At 37.1% G+C, this 21918-nt stretch overlaps 1 protein-coding gene across 6 annotated transcripts in view; it reads right to left on the bottom strand.

Annotated features, from left to right (window-relative positions):
• Positions 1-298: 298 nt before the first annotated feature.
• The window catches only part of fli1 (Fli-1 proto-oncogene, ETS transcription factor), a 33336-nt gene continuing 11716 nt past the window's right edge, over positions 299-21918 (bottom strand). For all 6 annotated transcript variants that reach the window (XM_065279332.2, XM_065279334.2, XM_065279333.2 and 3 more), the window contains 6 exons: positions 20820-21023; positions 13367-13435; positions 3916-3975; positions 3498-3560; positions 3315-3362; positions 299-2619 (listed from right to left, as the gene is read on the bottom strand). In XM_065279332.2, the coding sequence (XP_065135404.2) occupies positions 2093-2619; positions 3315-3362; positions 3498-3560; positions 3916-3975; positions 13367-13435; positions 20820-21023 (971 nt within the window). In that variant the 3' untranslated portion in view covers positions 299-2092. The remainder of the gene's footprint in view (positions 2620-3314; positions 3363-3497; positions 3561-3915; positions 3976-13366; positions 13436-20819; positions 21024-21918) is intronic.

The raw sequence follows: 21918 nt of genomic DNA, 5'->3' as shown, positions 1-21918 counted from the left end.
TATAAATATAATTTTTTTTTAAAATTATACATGTATGTGTGTGTATTTATATATACATAATTATTATACACAGAACAAACACATATACTAAGTAAACAAAAACTTTTATTCTGCAAACGATTAGTCGTGACTAATCGTGAGGCAGCACTACTTCTATATGATTAGATTGACACATAAACATCAGTGGTGATGTCAGACCCAAGGTTTCCATTCAGTGATTTAATATTTAATTGAATTGTAAGTGATGATAAAAATAAAAAAGTCAATTTAAGTGACGGCAAGAAGTCATATGGAGAGCTTTTTGATGTAAAAACATTTATTTTGTCACATTTTACCTATACAAACCCTTTTACAAAGGCAATACTTCATAAATTGCAAACAACAAAATTAACAAAAAGATTAATTGCAATATTTCATATATATTTATATAGTCATAAATTTAATATCCAAAATACATTGCATATATAAACTAGCACAATTCCTTCATATCCGAGAGTGATCCCTTAAAAGAGATGAATTAATGTGACTTTTTAATTACATGTTGTTTAACTGTTACTGTACAGGAAACCAACACTTGTATAACACTGTCAAAACTATTTTTTGGCACATATTAGGTTAACCAACACTGGTGATTGGCTTAAAGGCAATTGGCATTGGAAGTGTGGTAAACCTTGATTTATGTAAAAACAGATTGTCTCCAAGCCTGAGGTTTTGGTAAGACGTTTGCTTTTCAAGGAATAAAAAATACATATCAAAATAACTTTCCTATTGTCATGGCAATGCACAAGGCTTTTCAAAAAAAGCATTTTCCGAAAATTACTACAAAACATTCATAAACTTATCGCCCATATGTACAGATACAAAACACCTATGTAGTACAAACTACTTTCAGTTACTGATAAAAAAAGTTTGCATTTTGACCGAGGTCAACTCGTATTAACGTATGATTTTAACACTGTCACATATGAAAATAGCTCTGCATAATTTATACAGTAAGATGCTTAATGCCTAGTTGACCTTTGATCAAAAAACAAAACAAAAAACAAGCAAATAGGTCTGACAAACGCACAGCGTTCGCGAATCTCTGGTTTCAACTTTATGTGTTGTTGTTTTATATGTTTAATTTTTTTTATTTTAACAGAGGTACTTGCATGATGCCCACATTCAGTTATCAAAAAAGTTTTAAGACATAGAGGAATGTAAATCAATTTCATTTGAACTAAATTGACACTTGGCATATTGGCTATTTTGAGATGAAATCGAATGGACGTTCACTGGCCAGTGAGGGGGATGCAAACACGAATCCCGCCAGACAGTAAGAGCGCTGAGACAACTTATGCATTTACACGGGACTTACATATAGATAAAGATATGCAAATGATCTATCATTTATAATACTTTCACATCGACACCATCTTGGTCATCAGCACAGAGGACTGCTAAAGATGAAAAGTTAGTTTAGCTTTAGCCAGCTAGCCTGAGAAGCTCTCAATGAAAAAATCCACCTGACGGGTGAACCCTTCCATTTTTCCAGTTGCCAGATTTTGCCACATGCAGCGAAAACGTTTTGGTCACTAAAAAAAAAGACAAATTCATGTAACCAAGATAAAATCCAAAGAGAAACAGGGACTAGGTCCAACAAATACAAACACTCGGTTCACAATTGCATTAACACACAGGGTGAGTTTACAGTGATTCATATTTTCGGTCGTTCACCGATTTCTACGCTATAGCGTGGTCTTTATTTGGTAGAAGGCTTATTGGTGCAGCTTTCGGCTGTAGAAAGGCACAAGAGCATTTAGCAACACGCACGCACGCACGCACTCTCCAAAACAAACGTTGAACAAAAAGCCACTTGTCCTTTGAATAAGTAGTATTCCATCTGAAGAGTATCTGCCATGATTTGGTCCGCCTTTCTCCTCTCTACTTACATTTTCCAGCTTTTTCCAACATTTCCTTCTTTGTACATTTTTTTGCCTCTTCAAAAACAAACAAAAGTCATACTTCCACGTTTTCCTTATCCAGCTTCCATTTAATTATTCTCTCCGAGTGCAGTTCAAGTTTTGGCATATAGGGTGAGAAGTGAAGAGCGTTAGTAGTAACTGCCTAGGTGGGAAGGCACGTGAGTGTTGGAATGCCGCGGCATGCTCGGATTAGGATAAATTCCCGTTGGTGAGCTCCAGTACGGGGTGGTGGGCCCGAAGAAATTAGAGGAAGTGACGGGCATCGAGGGTGGATGTGGCGAAACGAAGTTGACCTTCTGTTGGTGGGTGTGGTAGCTGGGTACGTAAGGCAGCTCGTTTTGGTACTTGTACATGGATGACTCGGTCGGGTGAGGCTGCAAGGCCTGAGCAATGCCGTGGAAGTCAAACTTATAGGCGTAGCGTTTTCCGTGCACTTTGGTCATGATGTTTTTGTCGTAGTAGTAGCGCAAGGCGCGGCTCAGTTTGTCGTAGTTCATGTTGGGTTTGCTCTTGCGCTCGCCCCAGCGACGCGCCACCTCGTCTGGATCTGTCATCTTGAACTCTCCGTTGGTCCCCTCCCAGGTTATGCAGCCGGCATTGGCGCTGTCGGAAAGAAGTTCAAGCAAAAACTGCCACAGCTGAATCTGACCTGATCCTACGCAAGACACACACAAAGTTTTAAAATAGTTATACAAGATATTTGAATTATTACAATTCTGTCGTAATGAATTCACTAAACCCATCTGACTTCTTCCATTGGAAACAAAATAATACGTTTGGGAGAACTGTACTGGTCTTTTTCCCAAAGCAAATACAATTAATAGGGATATGTGCCTTTAAAGGGGACATTTCACAAGAGATGGAAAATAAAATGTGTGTCCATTAAAATGCAAATGAGCTGATCTCTGCACTAAATGGGAGTGTCATGGTTAGATTGTGCAGATTAAGGGGCGGTTTTATCCCCTTCTGACATCATAAGGGGAGCCAAATCGCAATGACCTATTTTTGCACATGCTTGCAGAGAATAGTTTACTAAAACTAAGTTACTGAGTTATTTTCTAGGTTGATAAAAGCACTGGGAACCCAATTATAGCACTCAAACGTTAAAAAAGTCAGATTTTCATGATATGTCCCATTTAAGAGAAGTACGAAAAATGTATTATCAATGACCCATTCATATTGGTAAGCAGGAAGCAGGCTGAATCGTTTTAAAGAGCTATAAGGACATATCAGTCATTTTATGGTGCATTTTGTATCAGAAAATTATATATAAATTGTGTTGCATGAAAGAAAGAATATCAAATGGGTTTAAAGATGTTAAAATATTCCTTTAAGACTTCTTGTTGTTACCTGGGTTTGCGAGTCGACTGCTGGTGGGTCCTAATATCTGATAAGGGTCTATTAGAAGAGAAAATTGAATATTTGTTACTTAAGGACCAAAAAAATGACTAATTTAAATCTGAAGTTGCTGATCTTCTCATTGGTGTTTGAATGCATAAGTGTGGATTCTTGTGGTGGAGATTTTCTGCTCACCTGGCTGAGGCCGAGCTTGCTCAGTGTTCTTGGATACGTTTTGAGACACGACTGTTGGAGAGCCTGAGAAATGGAAAGGGTGAAAGACAGAGTGAAAACAGCAAGGGAGAGAGAGAGAGAGACAGAGAGAGAGAGAGAAAGAAAAAGTTATACACATTTGTCTGGGCGAGCAGACCAATCAGTCGTGGTCCAAAGAAAACAGGAGCAGTAGCTGGCTAAACTGCTAAGCACTTAATGGGCTTTTTAGCTGTCTGTGTCTCTGAAACTGAAAACTGACCATTTGCCTCATGGCTGACTTTCCACATTACCGTCCAGGTTAAAGTACAGACATATCCGAATCAAGAACATGTCTAACGTTATGTATGTCTGATCAATACATCAAAGGTAGAATATAAACAGCTGGTGACATGGGACTAACCTTTTCCACTGTGAATACTGTTTGACCAGCCTGCTCTCCGTACAGCCTCATAAGACGCATCTGATAAAAAAAACATTAGAAAGAGAAATAACTTGTTAAAAAATATATTTTTTTTATAGTCTCCTATATTGCTAATAATTTGGGAAAGCCAAATTTAAATTAATACAATCCAAATGGTTTATATCCCAGTCAATCGTATTCCCCGAGGAGCATTTTTTTGTCCATATTTTTACTCTAAAATATGTGTGTGCGTGTCTGTGTATGAAAGATGTTTGGTTTTATCTGACAGACTTCTGAAAAACAGTAAATACAATTGAAACCCAAATAAAATAATCGTCAAAATTGCAGCGTTAATCTCTTTGCATGCAAGAGGATCTAATGAAGATCAGTTTGTTTTTAAAGATCTCACAGAGCCACAAACTGCGAGCACATTTTCAGAACATAACAGATGGTGAATGTGATTTTTTGTTAAGCATGCAAACAAATCAATATCAAAACTCACTGTCTCACAGTTATGAGCTCTATATGGTATGTGATGCAAATTTTGTAAGCTTTAGTATTTTGGAAACACTATACAATACAATAAGGTTGTATTTGTTAACAATGAGTTAATGCATTAGCATTTCAGCATTTACTAATACATCTATAAAATAAAGCATTGTTAGTTTTAACATTAATTAAATCACCATGAACTAACATGAATAACTGTATTGACATTAACTAACATGACATAACAAGAATTAATAAATGCTAAAAAACAATATTTTTCATTGCTTGTTCATGTTAGTTAATGCATTTACTAATGTTTACTAATACAACTTTATTGTAAAATAATACCAAGATTTATTAAAGGTGCATGAACACTTTTGAAAATGGTGCAGTAGCAATGGTAAAACTGGAAATTTTTCACAAATGGATTGATCTTATTTTTGACCCAAAATTTTATTTTTTATGAATTCCTACAGCATGATTTATGTCATTTTTATGAAGCTTTTAATACTGTAAAGTCAAACTAATGCAGCATTTTATTAAAAATTTTTAAACCCATTAAAATGTTATCATAATAATGTTAATTATGCATTAATAAAAAATATTTAAATATTAAATAAAAATACACCAATATGTGACCCTTAAAACCTTTTTTTTATTCCAAAAGTCATCAGGATATTAAGTAAAGATCATATGTTTCATGAGGATATTTTATAAATGTTTTAGTTTGTTAAGTATATCATTAGTAATACAGTATGTGTTGCTATGGACTTAGTTTGGACAAATTTAATGGCGATTTTTTTTTTGCACCCTAAAATCCAGATTTTCAAATAGTTGTATCTTGGCCAAATATTGCCCTATTTTAACAAACCATGCATCAAGCTTATTTATTCCAATTTCAGGTGATATATAAATCTCAGTTAAAAGAAAAAAATATCCTCAAGACTGGTTTTGAGGTCCAGGTCATATATTTTAACTGCAAAATGCAATTGAGACCACTTTGGTACCGTTTTCATGTTACTGCAACTGAACAAACTGAACAAACAACTATTTAACTTATAAAAGTTTTAGTCTGCATAGCAAGAATGCAAAGGCAAATGATATGTTGTGCAACGCCGAAAGTATCGGCCTCAGAGGAAAATGGCAAGAATTTCTATAAAAGTCGTGGAGGACGCATGTGTGTTTCTTGTGGATGCCTCAGACACTACTTCACTCTTGAAACAGTCCCATGTTGTCTTAAAGCAGCACTGATCCCTCTTTCCCAAACAGAAAGACCAGGCGAATGATTGACACTAATCAAGTCTCTATATGCCATCGACTGCATGCTCAGACTTTTGGCCTTGGTTCCAGAGTGAATGTTTTCTCTAGGGCTTACAGTGCTACTGTTTAAAAGTAAACCTGCCAAAAAAACTGTTATTGAAATGCTTTTGAAAGTAATCTTTGTTTTATGTCCATCCTGAGAGTTCAAGCTTTAGTACACAACTAGATTTCTAATGGAAAATTAGTATCATCAATCCAAAACATCTACTTCTGCATCTCTGGTATTACAGCGCCCTCTTCTGGTCATTTCACTTGAAATCAATTCAAACTTTTCAGTGGAACATTAACCTTAGAAGACAAAGAAAAATGTTTAGCTTGGAAAGCGCTGATAAACGGCATGATCCACGTTTCAAAATCTCAGCCGTGTCTCCAGCCTGCTAAAACAGCGTCCAAGAGATAAGATGATAGTAAAGTTTCAAAGTATCATAAACTTGCGACAATAAAATAAAGAACGTGCAAGACCTTTATTACTCCAGGTTATCATTAAATCTAGCACAAAAATATAGTCTCTTTGGTTATCCGTTGCCTTTTCGTCTTTCATTAGCCAGCCAAACAGAACGTCCAGCCCTAAACTAAGGCAAAGTCAAAACAAACTGAGCAATGTTTTGAAAATGTTACCAAGAAATAAAAAACATATCAAGCTGAAATAATCGGACGTATTTAAACATCAAACAAAATGACACACTGCAGCTTTAAGGCTCATTAAACGAAAGCACAATATTATTTTCTTTGGCTGTAAATATTGAGACGACAATAACTGTTGTTTGCTGCATAACTATAAAAGTAAATGAAATTGTAGCACTAGGGACTAAACACCAAAGCATTCTCTATTAAAGCGATTTATAAACACAATGAATTCAGGCAATAACAACAATACACTGCTTTCCATTTTCATTTATTTTAGATCTTCTTTCATTCTCAGTCCTTAACCGCTCACGCTTTCCTTCTAATGATCTTCATTCTTCACTCTCTCACTGTCTGTCAGATCTGATCTGGAGAAGGGCCGAGACAGAAAGAGAGAGAGAGAGAGAGAGAGAGAAAGAGAGAGAGAGAGAGAGAGAGAGTCCACAGAGAGTTACGTTTCCTGCCTGCCGAGTCTGCTCACACAACCTCTCTTTGTTTTACTAGCCTTTTTTCCCCCGTTTTTAATGCCCCTCCACCATGAAAAAACACACAGCAGCCAGGAGAAGAAGAAGGGTCACAAACCAATGGAGAGAACAGAGAAAGAGAGAGAGAGAGAGAGAGAGGGAGATGAAGAGCAGACAGACGCAAATCGTCGGAATTCAAAAAGAAAACAATGGTGGTGGCCATTGCTACTGTCTAAAAGAGAAGAGGAACTTGCGGAGGAGCAAAACCGTGTAGGAGACACAACAGTGGGAAAGACTGATGGATGTGACCGCCAGATCTGAAACGGTGAAAAGCAGAGAGCCAAAATTCCCAATTCAATCACATCCGAACTCAACTGCGAAATGAGAGACAGACACGCATCTGGGATATGGACTTTTAAATCCATCCCAATACGGTGGCTGTAAATTTAGATTGTCAGTAATGCATGCACTGGGTTCACACACTCATCTCTTCCATAAACGAGAGGCTGTGATTGTACGAGGTATGGGATAAAGACAAATGTGCGCTATCTTGCTTAAACAGTTGTGTTCCCAGTCTGTGCCGAGATCTGCTTTGCTTTCTTTGGGTGTGGCGACTCCTCGAGAGACCAAGCCGCTGCACTCCTAGTCAAAACAAGATCCTGGCCCAGCCAGCCGTCTAGACTAGCTCAGTTTTTAAACGGCACGCTCAAGTTCAGCATACATAGTCAATGTTTGTTTAAATGGTATACGGAAACCAAGACTACGAGAGTCTGATATAATTTGGATACGTACGTTTCGGCAAGCACCAATGCGATGCAAGAGTGTGTCCCATGTGGGTTAAGTATAGTAATTTGAGCGGCTATTAATAAAACACCTATTATGAAAATATTAAATATTTGATTAAATGGTGCCAAAACACTGAGAGAAATCAATATACCTCCTATAGGCTCTGCTCCAAAATTTGCTGTCTGATTTCTGCTGCACCTGCGATGCCTCAAAACGCTGCTTATATACAAAGCTTATTAGGTTCTAGGACAGAGCCATATGGTGCTGAATAGTGCATTTAATGTTGTAATTGGATAATTATTCACTGTTAACTGTTTACTACCTGGGATAAATTAGCAGAAAAATATGGCCTAAATTAAGGACATTAAAACATAAATCAATCTTATAAATCCTACTCTCAAGATGTTAAATGGCAAAGTTAAATGGTCATTGCATTTTTATTTCATGGATTAAATTTTGAGACTGTATGAGAGGTGTATGGATCACAAACAATAGTTCACTTCTTAAAGGTAACATTATTTCTGATCTCAATTTTAAACCCTAGTTAGTGTGTAATGTTGCTATAATAGCTTACATAATACTTGCAAAATGATAAAGTTCAAAGTTCACCGCCAGGCGATATATTTTCTTTAACAGAATTTGCCTTAAAGCCTACAGCAAACGGCCGGTTTGGACTACAGCAATCTACTTCCTGCTTTAATGATGTCAGTAGAACAGTTTTTTGACTAAACTCCGCCCACAGGAATACGTCAGTCGCCAGCTAAGCTAACGGCAAGCTAAGTTGCTATCGAATCACAACACGCTAAACAAGCTACACAATCAGAACTCGATACGTATTTCTGAAGGAGGGACTTCCTCAGCCTGTTTTGAGGAAAGTGAAAACAGCGCTAGACAGATAAGTAAATTGTGTGAAAAATACCGCGTTTTTTTACCCGTGAAACATGAACACGTGTTATATTGCGCACTGTAAACACAATCAAAGCTTCAAAAACACAGAAAGAACGGGACCTTTATTTTTTTTAGGTATTCATGTGACCCTGTCTTTTAAATCCAGGCTAAAGTCTCATAATCATGAGATTTGGAGAACCCAGTCTCACGGAGTTGCGTATAAATAGCACGAAGTGTAAAAATCGTGCACTACATACGCCAAATTCCACTTTGGCATGCATATGATACACCAGTCCTTCCCATTCACTTAAACGTCACATCTTTTTTTATTATTATTTATCGGTTTCTCAATTTTTTACCATTTTTGCTTGGGTTTAGGGTTAGATTTTTGTTATATAAAAATTACATCCTAACCCATTCTAACCCCAACTCCAAGCGACCATTAAAATATAGACAAAAATATGGAGAAACCTGTATATTAAATAACCTCCTTAAAGCTCACGTAACACACGCTGTTTCTGCATTTCTGATATTAATCTGGAGTACCTATAGAGTAGTATGACATCCTTTATATCTCTGAAGAGTCTTTAGTTTAATCAGATTTATAAAAGAAAGATTAGCTTTACCGAATCTTTCCGATAACGTACGAAAAAATGAAGAAGGAGGAGTTATAACACGGGAGGAGCGAGTACGAGTCATGCAACACTATACAACACTGTTTTAACTTATGATTCACTACATGTTCGTGTCATTTATATAATATACACGCGCCTATTTCCAACATAAGACAGAAGTCTTACTTACCGCGTGTAACTCGTCATGAAAATCCACCGCATCAAACACACACGCAAAACTCCGCTGCTAATCCGGATAATAAACTATATCCATTGTTTCCATAAGGCTGGATGTCTTCTCCTTACATCCAAAAACACACTTCTTGTTGTGCCATTGTTGACTTTTGAAATTAAACAAAGCTGAGTGGCGTGATAAGCTGTTAGCAAGCTCTAGCGTCTCCCGCTGACTGACGGCTGGGCGGGGTTTTCCGGGGGAAGTTTTCCGGCGGAAGCCCATATAAAGAAGTGATACGTATCGAAAACCCCTGAAACGTCAGTTAGAACCGTAATCGAAAAAAATTAGCCGAAACTTGTACGAACCCTGGCGAAGTGCATTCGGCACAGAAATACTCTGAAACACGCCCAACTGCATTTTTGACACTTTGCCTACGTTTAGCATGAGGAAACAACTCTATAACTGTGTTAATAAGTCAGAATGCTTGAAATACCATTAAACCCCCCCTTTAAACAAATCTAACCCTAAACCCAGGTGAAAATGGTTTAAAAAACAGAAAAAATTGATAAACCAATAAATAAAACTAGAAAAAAGATGTGCTGTTTAAGTGAATGGGAAGGACTGGCTTATTATATGGAATTTGGCGTATATTGTTCGATTTTTACACTTTGTGCTATTTATACGCATCTACATGAGACTGGGAAGGAGGTGGAGTATCACTTATTGATTTCATTATAATTTCAATATTTTTTTAATTCAATATAAAGATATCAGGGTTCAATTTTCACAAAATGTTCTTTAGGATGATTCTATGTAGATATGACTTCTGTGTTGAGTTTTACCCATCACCTCCACAATTGTGAGAAAGAGGTCAAAGGTCTTAAAGCGTTCTTGGAGTTATCTTATCTTACGGCTCACTGTACTAATGAGTACAGAACAGGTGGTCTGACTTCTGGCTTTTATCAGGATAGCCAGTCCTCTGGTCTTACCCAGATTATCCCGTGCTCCGGAGAGCAGCGCTATCGGTGTTATTGCAGCGTTGTGCTTTCTGAAGTGGGAATGTCCTAAGTAGCCCGTTCTCCAGAGAGACTGTCAAATGTTTACTTAAATGGTTTATGCAAACTGATTTCCTTGATGTGTCTGAGAGCCTGATTTAATTTGGATTTGTATCTTGTAGCATCAGTGGAAAGTACACAAGTAAATTGAGTTATAGGCAAACGAGTCACGACAGTTGTCTACTATCTCTGGAGGAATGAATATTCAATGATAAAACAAACATCTTCAATAAAATCTTATATCTGACATTTCACATAACTGACTGTGATTGCCTTATAAATTTAAAGAATGAACACACTTTAAATTAATTTTAACATTATTTCTGCACTCTTAGAAAAAAGGTTACAAAAGTTGTACACTGTAAAAAAAAATCTGTATAAATGACACTATTACGGTGAGGTGTTTGCCTGTAACTTATATAGACTTAAATGTATGTTATTTACAAGCAACAGTTTGTTCAAAGTAAAATGAACATCAATTATTAACAAGTCTTTAGCTTAACAGAATAAAACTATAAAATAACAGCCTCATGCAAATTTCTGGTTTCAAGAATGCTTTGCATGAGGCTGTTATTTTATATTTTTGTTTTTAAGACAAAAATTTAACTTTGAACAAACTGTTGCTTGTAAATAACATACATTTAAATCTACAATAAGTTACTGGGTAATAGCTTTACAAAACTACAGCATTTTTTACAGTGTACCTTTTTAAAAAGGTACACTGTAAAAAACTTTCCTGCCTTAATTTTTTTGTTGAATCAACTCGGATTTACAAGTCATTTTAACTTACTATTATTTATCTTGACTAGAGATGAGTTGTTATAACTGCAGTTGAATTGTTATAACTTATAAAATTAAGTTGACTTTTCTCAACTATATTTTATAAGTTGTGACAACTCATCTCTGTTGACATGGTTTGTAAATCTGAGTTGATTTAACAAACAATTTTAAGGCAGCAAAGTTTTTTTTACAGTGTATTAATATGTACCATTTTGTACCCTTGACTAATATGAACATTTTAGGTATAAAGTGTACTTTTTAAAAAGGTACCGCCCCAGTGGCAACTTTTGTACATTGTGAAACTTCTCTAACCCAACTGTTGGCTTAAATCAACCTAAAAATATCCATATTTGAAACAACCATGCACTGTAAAAAAAAAACTTTGCTGCCTTAAATTTTTTTGTTAAATGAACTAAGATTTACAAGTCATGTCAACAGAGATGAGTTGTCATAACTTATTAAATATAATTGAGAAAAGTCAACTTAATATTATAAGTTATAACAACTCACATGTAGTTATAACAACTCATTTCTAGTCAAGATAAATAATAGCAAGTTGAAATGACTTGTAAATCTGAGTTGATTCAACTAAAAAATTTAAGGCAGCAAAGAATTTTTTACAGTGTGGTTTAAAAATAACAAAGTATTTTTTTAATTGCAGCTGTCAAAGTCAAATTGTAAAGTTGAATAAACGTACAAATTTACGAGAAACTCATAATTTCTTTTTATCTGGTTGGTGGTATTTTCATGATATGAGAGGTATACTTGTATACCACAAAGCAAGCTGCTTCATATAATGCCAAAATTATTTCAAGAATTATCCAAACAGCATCCTGTAAAATGTGACCTTTGAAATAATTGTCAGTCACAAATGTGCCTTTTTTATTTAACTTAACTTTCATTTCATAAAAATCTTTTTTTTTTGCCTAGAAATAAAAAAGTTCTTAGTCTGCACTTTTCTACCCCAGTGTGAAGACCTTACAGTTCAGTGCACTGCCGCTAGTCAATTATAAATGCAATACAAATACAAGTTTATACAGAATGTACAGCGATTTCCTGGACACGGTTTAGATAAATCCAGAACTTAGTTATATAGTAGTTTTCCACAAACAAAACTTACAGAAAAACAATACTAGCACTAAACACTTACAAGATATGTTATAATTTTTTTTGTTTAAATTAAGGCAGCTCAAACATGCATTTTATTGTTTTTATTGTCTGGGAAATTGCCACAATAAGCTTTTAAAAAAAAAAAACACAAAATGCATCTTTCAATCTATCAACAATGTCCAGGTGTTGAAACATAGCATGAACATTCAGTAAACGTTACTATGGTTTGCGCAAAACTGGCGAAATCTGTGACTTGCAATCTTACACAATTTGTGGTTTTACTGACCACTATGGAAGGTTTAATCTGTCATCACACAGAAGAAGCCATTTGAGGTGAACATTTCATTACTGCAGATGAGACAACAAAATGTGCTGTGCTTATGTTTTAAAACACCTATTCAATGTTCTTAAAATCAATGCTCTTCAGTGCGGTTATATCATAAAATCACTAAAAGTCACTGAGAAAATCACAAAAAAACAAAAACTTGCATCCCTTGATCCCTGTTTCCTCCATTAATAATTTGGACTTGTTTTAGAATAAGTCTCTATATTGTTGACAGAGACAGCTGTCTCTCTATCCTTTCTCTCTCTCTACTACAAGTTTAGTACAGCATTGCATGTGGCTTTTGTCTTGCTTATTGTCTCCCTGCTCTGAGAGCTGCACTGCTGTCTGCGTTCAGGTGCGTTCAACTGAATGGTTGACGCTCTTTATTTGCACCACACAAAGACAGCACCTGCTGGCCACCTCGCCTCAGCCCGGAGATCTACTCTGATGTACAGAAGAAGATGGAAATGGGGACAGGGGCCAACTAAACAGTCTGCAATGCTCTTATTTTAGTCAAATGATAGGACCACTCAAGTCTCAAATGAATCCCAGTCAAGTCCATACTGTATGCATTGTTCGTGTAGTGTGTATTTCGTGTCTACCCATGAATGGTACGATTGACTTTAAGATTTTTTTTAAGCGTATACACAAACTGTGGACCCAAAATGACTTTCAATACATTCAAGAGATGTACCTTTACTCAGTATCTGTTCCCTGAGTTAACCCATGAGTTAGACATAACAAGCGCAATGGTCTACCAATTAAGCTGCAGGAACTGTATTATAAGGAAATTCGGTTTGTGAACTATGCCTGTGTTTTACCTTCTTTGGCAGCCAGACGAGGAGACTGGTCGGTATGAGATGGTGTGTTGTACGATATCGATGAGCTGCCTGCAACACACAAAACAAATAAAATGGTCATTTGAAAATACACATTTTGCTGATTGAAAAAGACAAAATATTATACAAAATTTATTTCACATGCAAGTGTATCTCTTTGTAAAGCAGCAGTCATTAATTGTTCATATAGACGGTTTCATCGGACGCACGTGATACACGTCTGGATCCGAACTTTACTTCCGGTTTCGTAGTTTTTTATGGTCTGACTAGTTACTAAACTGATCTCTTGAATGAATGCCTCGTCGAAAATAACAAATGTTTTGGCTTCCTAGGTAATCTATGTGTTGTTTTTTTGCTTGTTATATAAATAAACTACGTTTAAAGAACTTTGTTGTTATTTATTCTTAGCGGAGTTTACCGGAAGTTACGTGTGGACCGCGACAGTCGCTTGTTTATGTTGTTACTGCTGAAACGTCTATATAAACAAATACGAGCACTTTTCAATAAAGTTGTAACTGTTAACATACAGTAGTTAATGTGCAATGAACTAACATAAACATTTATATTGGCATTAACAAAGATTAATAAATCCTGTAAATGTATTCTTCATTGTAAGTAGGCTATATGTTAACAAATAGATCCTTATAGCAAAGTATTACCAAGCAAGTATCCATTGATTCCTTGCTAATACAAGTTTATTTTACATTTAACTGACATTATATCAACTTTTTTTGTACTAAAACTGTTAGCCTGCTTATTTAAGGTTTGTAAAGGTGTAATAACTATGTAACTACATTGTAACAACTGAAACAATTGCAAATCCTGCGAAAAATCACTTCAAGCATCAGCAAATTACGACTAATTCTCAACAATCATCTGTTTCCCACAAGAGCTTCTCAGTTTCGAACATCCAGAGGCATTGCAGTCCAAACACAATCTGCCGTGCACATAAAGAAGCATTCATGTGCAGTCTGAAAGTGTTTCCACTGATCCACCTCAGTCCTGTCCTGAAGCTCTCTCTCTCTCTCTCTCCCCATTTTAGCTGCTGCTACTCGTAAATCAATTCGAAGGAAAACAGAGGGAAAATTACGCTGGCAAAACAACGTCTTCCTACTGTGTATGGAGGGCTGGTGGTTTTAGTAGTGGGATTTCAGAAGAAGCTGTTTCTTTGCTCTTTAATCAGTTTGAGGTGATAGCAATGCGTTTCAATATGCATGTATGCATGTGTGCATGTATGTTTTATGGGGGAGGAGGGAAAGCATTAAACACATATTTTAACCTTCAGGCCCCTAACCCCCCTAAGCGATGCTGTTGGGGCCACCGAACAGGGCAGCCTTTGTATGGGGTGCAATCCCCACACAGAAATCAAAGACTGCTGTTCCCATACAAAAATAAACCCCCACATATCCAAGCGAAAGACGCAACAGAAACATGGGGTTACACCTGAAATGAATAGTAGTTCACCCAACTGTACCCTACCTTTAACTTTTCACCCAATTCATATCATAGAGCTCTTACATATTTGTATTTTTGGCTAACTATGCCTTTAAGCTTGCTGCAATGTCCTTGTTAAAGAGCAGCTAGGTTTTGGGGTACGCGGTCGTATGTGTTTTAATGTTTTTGTGTTTCTCTCCCGTTACATTTGAAAGCCATCGAGTGGTTTAGATTAAAATTCTTTGAACTCCATATGTTGCAGGTCTGGATCATTATATTCATATATATATTACACGACGCATATACCACACAACAGCACCTGCCTGAAAACTCTCAAAAAGACAGCAAACACAATCTCATGGCAATTCGTACTATTTTACAAAGCAGCTTGTAGTTTGATCTGCTTTCGCACAGTGATGTTGGGTTAAGGGGTGAGGCTTCATTGTTGTTTTTTCTGATAATCATATGCTTTTGAATGTTTCACGTCATTCTAATTGATGTAAATTTTCCACATTATAAAATACTGTGTGGAGCAGCAGATGTGTAGAGCATACAAAAGTGCTCAGATCATCAGCACAGGTTCAAACCTGTGCTACACTTTAAACAATGCTGGGTTATTTTCAATCCAGCATTGGGTCAAAAAGAGATGAACCCAACCGATAGGTTAAATTAATCCAGAAAATGTTTACTGTTGTCCCAACAATAAAACAACCCAACACTTTAGGTTGAAACAACCCAGCATAGGATAAATTACAACCCAATGGGTTGGGTTTGACCCTTTGTGACCCAGCGATGGGTTAAAAATTCATAATAATTTGTATGATATATACACTGAAATATATAAAAGTATATGGGTGCGCGGGGCAAAATCTAAGTTGTAACACGGACCGTTTACATTGTTGCACAGGGTTGAGCAATTCGGTTTTTTTGGTATTTGTCTCTCACAAATTTATGGAAAGTGATCATGTTTTTCCAGAGAGTTATTGATGAACAAGTGTTTTGGTGTCATGTAAATAACTTTTGTCATCATGTTTTTTTTTTGGTTTCTGAGTGTTACGCTGGGTGTGTAAGATACCAAATCCAATGTTATGTCATATTAATCAGTGTCTTGTTGACTAAAACATAGCATCATTTTGAAATATGTCTGCAGCTCTTAGCAACTTTTTTGGTGGGTTTGAAAATATGTTCACCCAGCGGGGTTAGTTGTAACGCTGTGTTACAACTAACCCCTCAGCAGTAACGATATGAAAACCGCTAGCGTTAGCGTCAAAATGGATTTTTGTTCATATCTTTAATATTGATTGAATAAGGTCACGTCAAAGATTAAAATCATAATGAAATGAATGGCTAAAATCAGACTTTGATTTTCATTATCACAGAATTTGATTTTGAGACTTTAGTATGGTTTTTACAGACTGGATCACATATAAAAATGTGTTGTTTTTGTCATAATTGTGCTGCTTTTTCTCACATGTTTAGAAATTTGTTTCCATTTATAATTGAACTATTGTTAGAAAAGGGCTGGATGAATAAATACAGTGTGGATACTTGTCTATTATAGACAGATATATAAACAAAATCCACTTTAAGTATATAGACAAAATAGTATTGAAATATTAGCCTGCAACTTAATTTTTAGCAAGTGTTAACTAACCCCCTGCCTGTTACAATTAACCCCACCTATGGGGTAAGTTTTAACGTTCGCACTTCTGTCACGTTTGATTTAATTGTCCAAGAATGATAAGTACTAGAAACACTTTCAAATGTTCATTTGTAGCAGATATGTGTGTATTGCTTGTGTAAAAATATAATCAAACTCAAATATTTTTTCAATGATTGAGCCAAAACCAAAAAGCGTTAGGTTGTGCCCCACTCTCCCCTATATGATTTTGTACCCGCGAGCTTGTTTTTAATACTCTTACTCAGACGTTAATATGCTAAGTCAGCAAACATAAAAGGTTATATAGTAGCAGAGATACACAAAACCTCAAGTCGCTATTGCAGGAGGTGCTGAAATATCCAGCTCATGCGATAATCCACCACAAATGGAATAGATCAATAAAATCTTGTGAGAAGGGGGAGAGAGAGAATAAGCTGTCCATATGTCTATGGTCTGTGTAAACCATTACCGTCTCTGAATATCACTGTGACCATTCTGTCACATAACTACCAGCAAACCTGCAGCACTGAAGAGAATAACTGCTGTTACTTATATGTGTGTGAGTCAGTAGCCTCTTACACACAGTAATTACCATGAATTTACTTGAAAGAATTAAATAAGTAAATAAAAATATGTGCTGTTCACACACGCAAGTGACGTTCCATCTTTTTACTAGTAAGATATTATGCACACATCAGTATCAAAATACCGGTAAACTCGGTGAGAAACCGGAAGTTACCTCTAAATGAGCAGCGAGCTCAGTGTTGTTTTTGTAAACAGTGGCGCGTTATGACTACATATCCACGGTCCGTATTTTGTTGTTTTCACTTCTTAGGCAAATGCTGACAGTCGCGCAGTTGCTCGTGACCAAACAACATTGCACTAGATTACTGAACTGGGGAAGAGTCGCAACCTGCGTCTTGAACGGCAGTAATGTTTACACATTAGGCTTCATTAGGGTGTGCGAAGGACGTGGGCAATTCGGCAAATAGATGGTAAGCTGTTATAAACAACTTTGGTAAAGAAACATGGAGGTTAACTTTAGGTGTGCTCAACTTTAAGCAGCGTGCATGTGGAAACGTCCGTAAACAGTGCGGTGCTAAACGCGTCATCAGTATCAAAACATTATGATTGGCCCCAAGCTGTCAGCGCGTTCTGACGTCATCCATTTTTAAATGCCGGTAATCCTTATTTTTCCATTCACACATAGCACTTACCAGTAAATTACTTGTAATCTTACAACCTCTCTTACTGGTAAATTGGCAGCACTGATTTACCAGAAAGGTTCTGTTCACACATGAACTGTTAACTGCAATTTACCAGTAAATTACCAGTAAAGACTGTATGTGTGAAAGGGACTACAATGTATTTTAAAAAAATCTACAGGGGTCTTCTCTGTGATATTTTTAAATATGAGAAAAAGTTACCACCACTTCAGCTTTAAGCCACATTTTCTATCTGCATTTATTGCCACATCATTGACCCATGTTAACAGCAAGCGTATATCTAAAAATGTACAGTGTCTCTGTGCGTGTGTGTCTGTGTCTGCATATGTGCTTATGCAAGCATATCTCTTACTCTGTGACCTTTCCAGCACACGCACCTTTTCATTCAGAGTTGGTAAGTCAAAATAAAGGCAGCCGTTCAACGTGACCCCCCTCCCTGCGCTGAAATTCCAACAAATTCTCAAATTGCGTCCAAATTGAAAGCACATTTCAGTGGGCAGCAATCTCTAATAAATCTGCACAATTGACCAACAGCACAGCTAAAAAAAACATACAGATATCAGCCCTGCAAACCTCACCGTGGCTAATATAATGTACTGACCAATGCTGGGTTACAGAAACGAAACACGGTCTGCTATGATATGTGTGTATTTTGCATACGAGTCAGTGTTTGCTTGCAGTGTGGCCTGAGGCGGGACCCGTCTCTGCTCTTTTCCTCTGTGTATAGGCTTAATGACAAACAAGAATGTTAATCGGACTCCATGTAAACAGCACAGCATCTACACATTCGTGAACTGTCACATTCGCAGACGGCAGGCACAGGAAACATGCAACAGGCGTGTGTTTATGGACCCAGGCGAGGTGTGTTCGTTTGGATTGCGTAAAGAAATTGATGAGCTTTGCCTATAAACCCTGAGCCCCAGGGGTTGAGAGAAAACTTGGCTAGTGTACAGGTATATGGTCATCCAAATGTCTTGGGTTTCACAGCAAATGACCTTCGGTAGAAAGGACAATCGCATCCCTCATATTATTTGATATTATTATTTTTTTCTCGGGATGCCTTCCAAGCCAATACAAATGGAGGAGTGGAGGATTACGAATCATTTCTTCTGTTTCCAAAACACACAGTGGCTAAATCAAAGAAAGGGCGGAAGGCAGATCCGCAGCGCCCTGCGTGTAAGCTCTGGCTCCGTCCCGCGGCAATATCCCTAATGAAAACCCAGCGACCGAGTCCTCTTAAAAAACCAAACTGACGGCTCACAGACAGACTGGGTTCTGCCCTAACACTTACAATGGCTCTCTGTTAAACGTCGAGCCTGCATGCAGGCCCACAGCCTGGCCACCAGCACAAAACTGTTGACACCCACGGAATAAAGTTCCCATTACCTCACAGCAAAATCCATCACTATTTAAGGAGGACCGTTTTAAACCACTCTGCCCTGTTGGGACTCCACCCACCTCAAAACTGAGCTGCTGTCATAATGTTTGGATGAGCCAGCTGGTCTCACCATCCGAGCAAACTGCATCCAAAGCGACCTTTCGGGGAACGGGCAGCTAGCATCTGTTTACTGACGCGCGGCTGCGCCTATGGCTCTCGTGCAAACAACGCCTTATGAGTGATCAGAGAGCAATGCTTAGGGCAAACATGCTCTTTAAAGTTTAGACGATGATGCCTGCGCAGATGTACTGATAGACTGATGTATTCAAGCGGATGAGTGGGCTACGTTTTTTTCCAAAGCCGTGGGATCCCTGCCAAAACACGCAGGCTATAACATAAAAAAACTCTTGGACGAGAAAGGGGGCAAGATGCCTCTGTTGTAAATTAGGGATAAACTTTCTCGTGCAATGTGTAGGCAGAGGCCTGAATGGCCAGTCTCCTGAGGCCATGCACCTGGGTTTCATCTCTCCAAGTCTGAAAGCACTCGGGGGGAGATGCTCTGGATGCAATACTTGCTAAATTCACAATCTTCACGACTGAAACGGCAAGCAGGGCCTTTCATTTACTTAAGTCATTCAGGCTACAAACAAGCAGAGTCCTAAAACAAGCAAAGCATGCAAACTATTAAAAAACATCTTATAAAATGTTGTAAGTTTGACAGATGATCTCAGTGTGGCTGGAGTGACTGAGCCATGGCGTGTCAAAAACCATGTGGGATAAACCTCACAACCGTTTTGACTGAATTTCTTGCATTGACAGTCACTGTTTAAACTAGCTTCAATTAGTTTTACTGTTGCGGCAAATTAATAAAAGCTTTTCTAAATAGTTTGGGAACAATTTATTGGTCTGTTGCTTGGCACCTCATAAATACTCATAAACAAACATTCAAACAGCTCTTTGGGGACATTTTTAGTGAATTTGCTATTGAGATGTTTTTTTTAAGACATCTGCCATCAGACCATTGCAACTAATTTGACATTAGTGATCCAATTGTCATTTAGTCATGCACAAAACAATTTAACTTTATCACAAGAACATCTTTGGAGGTCACGTCACATTACAGAGAATAAAATTATCAAAATATAAATATGTTTGTGACACTGTCTGTGATATGTAGGCTAAAGTCTTGATTGAATTATGAGGAGCATCAAGGTCAATGATCAGTCAATATTCAAGATATCAAGATTATATTTTTTACAGAATATATACACTGTCAAAAATAAAGGTATAAAGATGTCACTGGGGCAGTACCCTTTAAAAAAGGTCCTAATATGTACCATGTAGGTAAAAAATATGTATCTTTGAACTGCCAATATGTCCTTTGAAGTACTAATATGCACTTTTTAGGTACAAAGGTTTACTTTTTTGAATAGGTACTGTCCTAGTGACAACTTTTGTACCTTTATTTCTGAGATTGTATGGTGATTTTATATGGAAAACAGTAAATCAGGAGAACAGAAAGTCTTGCAAAACCTCTCTAAACTATGTCTAGACTATTTATAACCAACCAAGTATTCTTACATGATGAAGACAGACTGACATAATTCCAACTTAAATCTGACATTCCACATCTGTAATGCCAAAAGCCAAGTTCACAGCAGCTATTAAGACGACAGAAACATTGAGAGTCCCTAATCTTAACATGTCTTAAAAGATAACAAAAGGCGGTTGACTTACTTTCCCTGAGGTAATTGAGATGTTGGAGAAGGACCTCTGCGTTATAAACGGTGGTAAGGCGCAGGAAGTCCTCTTTGCTCATCTTGCAAAGTTCTTTTCCATCTGTGTTATGGAACATGGCCGTGTCGATCTCCTGAAGACCATACTCTTTAATGGCCCAGTCTAACCACTGCCGTACGTGGTCTGGAGACCAGAGAGAAGGGTCTGAAATGACAAATACAAAATAAAGGTAAAGTAGCTTGGTTTAAGCAATATGAATTTAAGGTAAAAGTGTAATTTACGCAATAATGGTGGCATTTGTGACCCAGTCACTTCATACTGAAGGTCCGGGAGCTGCTTTGATTGGTCAAGAGGCCATGTAAAGCAATCAATCACAATTCACGTTGTGCCACGTCATGTTTAGGGATAAGGAAATGTCTCGACAATAACATATCAGTGTAAAACCAGTAAATCGTTCATTCACGAACAACTTATCTGACTTTTTTCATGTTTAAGTGCTATAATTGGGTCCCCAGTGCTTCTATCAACCTAGAAAATAAGAAAAAGATCAACCCAGTAACTTTTGGTAAACCATTCTCTGCAAGCATGTGAAAAAGTAGGTCATTGAAATTTGGCTCCCCTTGTGATGTCAGAAGGGGAAAATACCACCCCTTAATCTGCCCTATCCAACCACGACACTGCCATTTAGTGCAGAGATCAACTCATTTGCATTTATAAGGACACACCCAAAAACTGCACATTTATGCTCACACCTACAAAGTGGCAATTTTATCATGTTATAAAAATTATATAATATAATATAAATATTGAGCTAGAACTTTACATACATACTCTGGGGACACATTTATTCGACATTTTAAAAAAGTGAAATGTTCCCCTTAAAATATCTCTTTTAGTTTCCACAAATTGCGTCAAGCAAAACTCTTGGACGTCTTTTAAAGTCTTTATGCCTTGAACCTCGTATACTTTTAAGCATTGCGTTGTTTCAGGAACGACCGTTAAAAAACACGACACAAGTTTCTTCAGGAAATCCTGTATAATTCAAACATTCAGAGGATGACTTCAAAGCTGCTGAAGTGTATCCAAATAAAGGCCAAAG

Source organism: Paramisgurnus dabryanus, chromosome 9 (genome assembly GCF_030506205.2).
Source record: "Paramisgurnus dabryanus chromosome 9, PD_genome_1.1, whole genome shotgun sequence".
Taxonomy (NCBI): domain Eukaryota; kingdom Metazoa; phylum Chordata; class Actinopteri; order Cypriniformes; family Cobitidae; genus Paramisgurnus; species Paramisgurnus dabryanus.
This window is presented reverse-complemented; position numbering and strand designations above follow the sequence as displayed.